The sequence below is a fragment of the Octopus bimaculoides genome, chromosome 12 (assembly GCF_001194135.2).
Source record: "Octopus bimaculoides isolate UCB-OBI-ISO-001 chromosome 12, ASM119413v2, whole genome shotgun sequence".
In the NCBI taxonomy this organism is placed as follows: Eukaryota; Metazoa; Mollusca; class Cephalopoda; order Octopoda; family Octopodidae; genus Octopus; species Octopus bimaculoides.
In genome coordinates, this window is record NC_068992.1 from 9,152,466 (window position 1) to 9,159,970 (window position 7,505).

Here is a 7,505-nt window from a genome sequence, read left to right on the forward strand (position 1 = left end):
TCTACACAGTGTTTTACACCTAGTAGGCTGGGGTTTTTTTTCTGCTTTCGATAACGGGTCTTAAACTTTATATTGACCTTTAATTTGCAGTAGGACTCCAATCAATTAATTGGACCAATATATCGCAATTAATTTTTTACAACCCCTGGGTGGCACACTTGTGTAAGTTTGCCAAAAGCATTTAAGTAACCCAGAAGTATTAAATTTTTTAAAAAGTCATTAATTATAGGATGTGTTAATATATAAGGGTCAGCAGAGATAAAAAAAAACTCTTGTTTTCAACCGCCGCATTCTGTGTTGGAAACAATATTTCGTTTCAGCGATGTTTTTACACATTTCCCATTTTTTAGAATTCTCCACATTTTACTATTTACTCAAATAAATAATATTGTTACACTGTGAATAAGTTTTAATTTCACTATTAAGTATTTGTCTTATTTACGTGTTGCTATAAAAAAAATTATTTAGGGGTTCTATTATCCGAAAATTGCAAATATTCATAAAAAATAGTAAGTTTTGGTTATCGCTAAAATATTCGTCGTCGTTACGAAATCAGAAGAAAACCGCTACTTCCGGTAGCCTCGCACTTTCAACACCTTACACATTATTTTAATTTTATTTGAAGCGTTATAATATTACAAGATTCATAATTAATCATAAACTTTTAAAATAAATATACTAAACACTTCATTACTCGTTTTTATCAAAATTAAAATATATTGCGTAAAATAGTGACCTTATTTTGTAGACTAGCAGAGGTCACCTAAAGTTATGCACTTTACTTGATAAGAGCTGGTCTGTATTTCCAGTGTGCTTCCACCTCATTAGGAGACCAAACTCTCTTTGTATATTCTGTTGAAGAGATTAGGGTGGAAAAATGGCTTTTCGGGGCCTCTTCAGACATGTCTTAAATCTGAGAAATACTCTTCTTCATCAGAAATGCAGTTCAGTGTGGAGGTTTGGTAACTTCACACGATTAATACACCACAGACCCCTTGTGGTTTCCATCGCCTCTCAAAGCAGAACTGCTTTAACTCGATGGACACGTCGTTACTGTACCAAAAACATTGTGGCTGATCTGAGGCGTAGGGCAGCTCTGAGATTTTTGGGCCCAAATTTGGCCTCAAGATTTTCAAATGCACCTCGATTTTCTCGTCCTGGTTACCTTCCTACATTGGCTCTTGTAGGCTTCTCTTTTCTTAACAGACATCCTTATAACAACAGTCCCCAGCAATTGGGCGAAATTATCTCGGACTTACAGGTAAGTTAAAGTTTTGTTCTTATTTTTATTTATCTATTTTGGTCCTCCTCACCGTTCAACGGGAGAAAGAGGCCGATAATCTTAATACTAATTATACCGAAAGTGTTAGCGACACTTGTTATTATAGGCTACGAGGCAGTAAATGTAAATATATTTATATATAAATGGTTATAATAATGGTATAATTTTTTTTTTCAACGTATAAGCAATCAATGAATGACATTGTTTTGGTTTCTGATCAAAAACTGGGCGTGTAAAATATTGACACTTTACGACATTGTCAAAGATAGTCATGTCAATTAAGACAACCTCTCCTTTATTATATTTGATTGTTTTTCGAAAATTCCAATCCCCTCTCACCATGCTTTGTTTTTAATACTTTTCGAATACGTTTTAGGAGGCGATCGGATTTCCTCGTTTAAAATTCTGGAAAAAAAAAAAAAATTACCAAAATGTTGATGTAGATTGTTTACGATAATTTTGCATTTTCAATCTGCAATCATAAATCGAAAGAATTCTTTTTTAATAACCAAACTAACGCTAATGACAAGTTTGCGGGTGAAAACGAAAGATGGGGTCCCCCCCCCCCCAAATTTCATTTATTTTTTTCTTTCCTTACAAAATTACTCCATTTCCGGATCAAGATGTAAACATTAACGAAATACTCAGTATTTAGAAAAGGGATGAACTAGCAAACCAAAACCATAACAAGTACAGATTTTCTCGGTTAAATTAACGATTTCAAAAAAGAAAAATTATTTTACTGCTGGGTCTCAGCCATAAGCCAGCATGTTTTGGAATATTTACACTTACATCATCATCATCATCGTCGTCGTTTAACGTCCTCTTTCCATGCTAGCATGGGTTGGACGATTTGACTGAGGACTGGTGAAACCAGATGGCTACACCAGGCTCCAATCTGATTTGGCAGAGTTTCTACAGCTGGATGCCCTTCCTAACGCCAACCACTCAGAGAGTGTAGTGGGTGCTTTTTACGTGCCACCGGCACGAAGGTCAGTCAGGCGGTACTGGCAACAGCCATGCTCAAAATGGTGTATTTTACGTGCCAACTGCACAGGAGCCAGTTCGGCAGCACTGGCAACGATCTCGTTCAAATGTCTTTACACGTGCCAGGAAGGCGATGCTGGGCACAGGTGCCGTTGACGGTTTCGCTTTCCCCAAAATAAATTTTCAGAATTTTCCAAATAAAAATGACATTTGCAAAAATTGCATTTAGAATTTGAATTCAAAGCATAAAGCCAGAAGAAATGCTGCCAAGCATTTTGTCCAACATGTCAGTGGTTCTGCCAGTCCATTATTTTCCATCAGCTTAATAATAAAGTAGTTTGGTTTCACACTTGACTGAAGCTCACAGGTAGAGTGTTTTGTTTAGAAAAAAAAAAATATGATGAAATAGATGAAGACTCATGTACTATGTACTTTCTGTTACTATTCATTGGTGTCTTTGCTATTTGTAGACATCGTATGAGAAAGAATCCTCTAAACCAGATCCATTGAAAGGAGTGAATGTTCCAAAGAGCTATTCAAACATTGAATTCTTGAAGTACATTGCTAAAGGGTGTAATGGAGCTGTATTTTCTGCTAAATGTCGTACAGAAGACAACGGTAAGTATTTTTACAATTGTTATATTATGCTTCTACTACTAAAACTTCTAGTATTTTAAAGTTCCAGTAATGAGACACAACCAACAAATGACTGTTCCGTTGATTGGGTCAACTGGAACCCTCGACGTCGTAAGCGACGGAGTGCCAACAACAGCAATTTTACTATAGTGTGATACTTCATTTTGAGATAGTATAATACATAATGTCAATTTAATATAATTTCTAATGTTACTGTAGTGTAATTACATAATATTGGTTTCATGTAATTCATAATGGTCTTGTACTTTTGTAATTTTTTTTTCTTGACAGAAAGTGATATTTCCAACTTGAGTGAGTCTCGTTTGGATGAGAACCAAAACCAAGATGGTAAGGACAGTCTTTTATACAAGATGTTTTCTTCTTTTCTCCTCTTAGCACTATGGAACTTTTCCTTATTTTTCTCAGTCCCCATTGATCTTCTTTTCACTTGCACATATACGACTGCATCCACACATACAAACAACTGTTTGTCAAAATGCCATACATACACTTAGAAAATATAATCACACACACACACACACACAAGTTGCTCTCCTGTCAATGATAATTCCTGTACTATGTGTGTGAGTGTGTGTGTATATATATGTATATATACAGCACTGTAATTGACTGTATGTACATGTGTATATCACAGTAGCTGAAAATAGAATGTTAAATTGACTCAGTTATAAAAATCAGTTCCAACCATATTAAATGCAGATGTTTTTCTGAGTGTGGCAGAAAAATTTCTAGAGCAACAAAGAAGAAATGGAATTCTAATGAAGGTGAGTCAGAAAGTTATACAATTTATATTTGCATAACGTACTGACTCACCTTTATATAAGGTATGCATGTGTGTGTGTGTGTGTGTGTGTGTGTAAGGTCCAGTAATGATTCAGTAATGGCAGTTGGTACTTTCTGTTATCTAGATAATGTAATCAGTGTGAATGTGTGTGTGTGTGTGTAATTTGAGTAAAGATGGTTAAATAAGAGACCAACTGGAACATCCAGGCATGCATGAAAATGTACAACTACATACAGAGGCATATATCAACATATTGGGGTTTATTTTTGTTTTTCTTTTTACAATTTATATTTTATATTTCTAGGTGCTTGTAGCCAAAACAGTCAGGAAAATGAGGAACTTGTCATCAAATGCCTGTTTAATTACTATGTGGAAAGTAATTATAATGAACTGATAAAAAAGTTTTGGAATGAAGCTATTCCAAGTCTTCGTATCAGTGGACAAGATGATATATCTGATAGGTAAAAGTTTAATCTTTTAACAATATGTGTGTGTCTGTAATGTGAAAATCACTTTTTGTCACAGTAACGAGTGTTTTCTAGACTGTTTTCTATTTGTACAATGACCTCTTGAGCCATACTCGATGACTGACACCTGCGCCAGTGGAGCACTAACAGCACTGTCCGAGCGTGTTCATTGCCAGAGCACCTGTCTGGCTTCCATGCTAGTGGCCGGTAAATTGCACCATTTGAGCATAATCGTTACCAGCGTCGCCTTCTAGCACCTGTGCTGGTGGCACGTTAGGAAATCATTCGAGCGAGGTCATTGCCAGTGCCGCTGGACTGGCTCCTGTGCAGGTGGCATGTAAAAAAAACACCCTTTTGAGCATGGCCGTTGTCAGTATCATGTGACTGGCCCTCGTGCTGGTCGCACATAAAAACACCCACTACACTCTCAGAGTGGTTGGTGTTAGGAAGGGCATCCAGCTGTAGAAACTCTGCCAAATCAGATTGGAGCCTGGTGCAGCCTTCTGGCTTGCCAGTCCTCAGTCAAATCGTCCAACCCATGCTAGTATGGAAAGCAGACGTTAAACGATGATGATGATGATGATGATGACCTCTGTATCTCTGAACAAACTAGCTGTATACCTAGTTTACTTGTATGTTATATCTTACATATAAAAATACCTCCTCATATCTGTCCCTCATTTTCATGAAAGAATGATTCATTGATTCTGAAAGAATGGAAGGCCTAACTGACTGAAGCAGAATTTGAACTTAAAACGTAGGAAATCAAATACTGTGTAGCACTTTACACCAGTGTTCTTTATTTTTTGTCAATCCAAATTCTCAGTAAGAATAAGGAAGTGAAATAAAATAATCTATTCAACCCCTTAGCTTTCAGATTACTCTGTCAAATGTAATGCTTGTTTATTCTCATTCTTTTGAATTGGCCATGGATTACCTTGAAGTTTCGAGACTTCGATGATGTGGCTGCTTATTTTTAGAATGACATTGTAGGGTAAGTGTGAGAGGCTGGATCTGTCCATTTTTAATATGAAACAGAATATTCGAGCCAGAGAAAGTTAGTTTAAATGCTAAAGGGATAGGGAAAATATTTTGACCTGAAATTCTTATTTTATTTTCCAGTGATCTTGTGAAAAGCAGACTACCTCCACATCCCAACATTGTGACCATATACAATGTATTCCATGGGAGTCTTCCTGACTTACCTGAATCTGTTGAGAACTTTAAATCTGCTTTGCCACAGAATCTGTATCCTGAGAGTTTCGGTCGAAGTATGACATTATGTCTGATAATGAAAAGGTATTTTCATCATTTGTTTTCTAATTAACAATTTGTAATCAAGCAAACAGGATCATTTGTGGTTTGCTCAAATTTTTTATTTGTGACTATTTATTTTCTCAACTTAAGACAGGTAAAAATTGAATGATTTACATGTGTTACTGATAACACTTCTTTTTTTTTTTTTTTTAACTTAACTATTTCACATTTTATGTGCTTTTTATAAATCTTTAAGCCTATTATATTGTCATTTCACCCTTCTGATACCAAACTGCTTGAAAGTATCTTTGGTTCTTTAATGCAAATTCCCTGTTTTAAAGTGATTTAAATTAAAATTTCATACTAATATATATTCTAAACATCAGCTTTATAACGACAAAGTTGTGTTATTAAATTCTTTGTTATTTTCAAAATTAATTGACACAAACACAGTGTATCTTAACATAAATATGGTAACAAAAGGGCTAAACATATACAGTGTTTATTTTCCTAAACCTTATTTGAGTTTATTTTATCATAATATTTAGCACAATTTCATCACCACAATGAATCACGAGGAAGTATCATTTAACTTACTAAAAATTGTAGCCAAATCTTCCTCAAATTGAAACTCTGAATGCTAAACGGTCAAACTGATGTTTTGCAGATGTAAATAATAAATATTTTTTGAATTATGTTCTTTCTTTAAAGATGATGTAAATAGTGTAAAAAATAACAATATTATTAACAAGAATCTATCTCAGATCTTTTTGTTTTTTCTTCTTGACTCACCAGATATGAGATGACATTGAGTGATTATCTTCAAACCAAGAATCCTTCTATGCGAGTCAGAGTGATGTTGTTTACGCAACTCTTGGAAGGTATTCGACACATGATTAAACACCAAGTGGCACACCGTGATCTCAAACCAAATAATATTCTTTTGGAAGATGTTCCATCGGATGATTCTTCTGGTGAGGGACAAAGAATCTCTTTTATTCAGTTTGGTCTTTTTTTCCCCCATTTTCTAAAATTCTATTTTCGTTGTAACATTTCAGTTGTGAGCTTTCCTGAAATGCCAGTGTATAAGCAAAATCAAAGCACTTCAAATCAGCTGCAATGAGGTTGCTATAATTGTTTAAAATCTTAGAAAGGTGGTACTCCAGCATGGCTACAGTCCAATGAATGAAACTAACGAAAGACTGATTTCAGTTGGATTATTTTCTCTTTGTCTCTGTGAATAGAAAAAAAAAAAGCGATTTATTTTCTTCTTTTTAATTTTGTTTTTAGATGCTTGTCCTCATCTTGTTATCTCGGATTTTGGTTGTTGTTTTGCTGGAAAATCTTCTGGAATGATGGTACCATACGATTGTGCAAAGGATGGGAATGCTGCGTTCCAGGCTCCAGAGGTTTGTTATCTCACATTTTGAATATGGTGTGACTGTGTGATAAAAAGTTTGCTTCCCAGTAAAAGAATTAAACAAGTAAAAGAACAAAAGAATATGTGTGTGTGTGTGACTTTTTATTTTGACATCACTTGATTGTTGTGAATGAATGCCACCATCGTGCATGTAGCATCCTTCATTCTCAATCTTCCATGAAAACACATCTGATTATGGGGAAAATATTACCTTGGAAACAAATGAGGATTGTAGAAAATGCACTTCAACAAAATTTCCTCCAACTCAGGCAAACACGGAAAAGTGGACTTAAAAACAATAATATATATTTTACCCAATACCTATCAGAGGCTACTCTGTGTTAAAAGTAACAGTGCATTTATGATCTCTTCTTTTAAAAGGTATCTCATGCGAAATCTCATGAACTGATTGATTGTTCTAAAGTTGATCTTTGGGCAGCCGGAATCTTGGCATTTGAAATCTTTGGCATTAAGGATTTGTTTGATGTGAGAACAAAAGAAAGGAAAGAATTTCCTGGTAAGTGTCTGAATTTTAAATTCTATTTAGTATTTTTGAAGTGAAAGCCTTTTTTTCTGTTTTTTTTTTTTCTATTTCACAATCCAAGCTGCCAAAAACGTCTGTCAGTTGAAACTAATCAGCAACACTACCAT

General features: G+C 35.0%; 1 protein-coding gene across 1 annotated transcript in view; it reads left to right on the forward strand.

The window, feature by feature from the left end:
• The first annotated feature begins 715 nt into the window (after window positions 1–715).
• Window positions 716–7,505, forward strand: part of LOC106876772 (serine/threonine-protein kinase Pink1, mitochondrial) — an 11,443-nt gene continuing 4,653 nt past the window's right edge. The window contains exons 1-8 of the mRNA XM_014925460.2: window positions 716–1,261; window positions 2,740–2,887; window positions 3,197–3,253; window positions 4,015–4,171; window positions 5,300–5,476; window positions 6,230–6,408; window positions 6,725–6,843; window positions 7,236–7,371. Of these exons, the coding sequence (XP_014780946.1) occupies window positions 878–1,261; window positions 2,740–2,887; window positions 3,197–3,253; window positions 4,015–4,171; window positions 5,300–5,476; window positions 6,230–6,408; window positions 6,725–6,843; window positions 7,236–7,371 (1,357 nt within the window). The 5' untranslated portion in view covers window positions 716–877. The remainder of the gene's footprint in view (window positions 1,262–2,739; window positions 2,888–3,196; window positions 3,254–4,014; window positions 4,172–5,299; window positions 5,477–6,229; window positions 6,409–6,724; window positions 6,844–7,235; window positions 7,372–7,505) is intronic.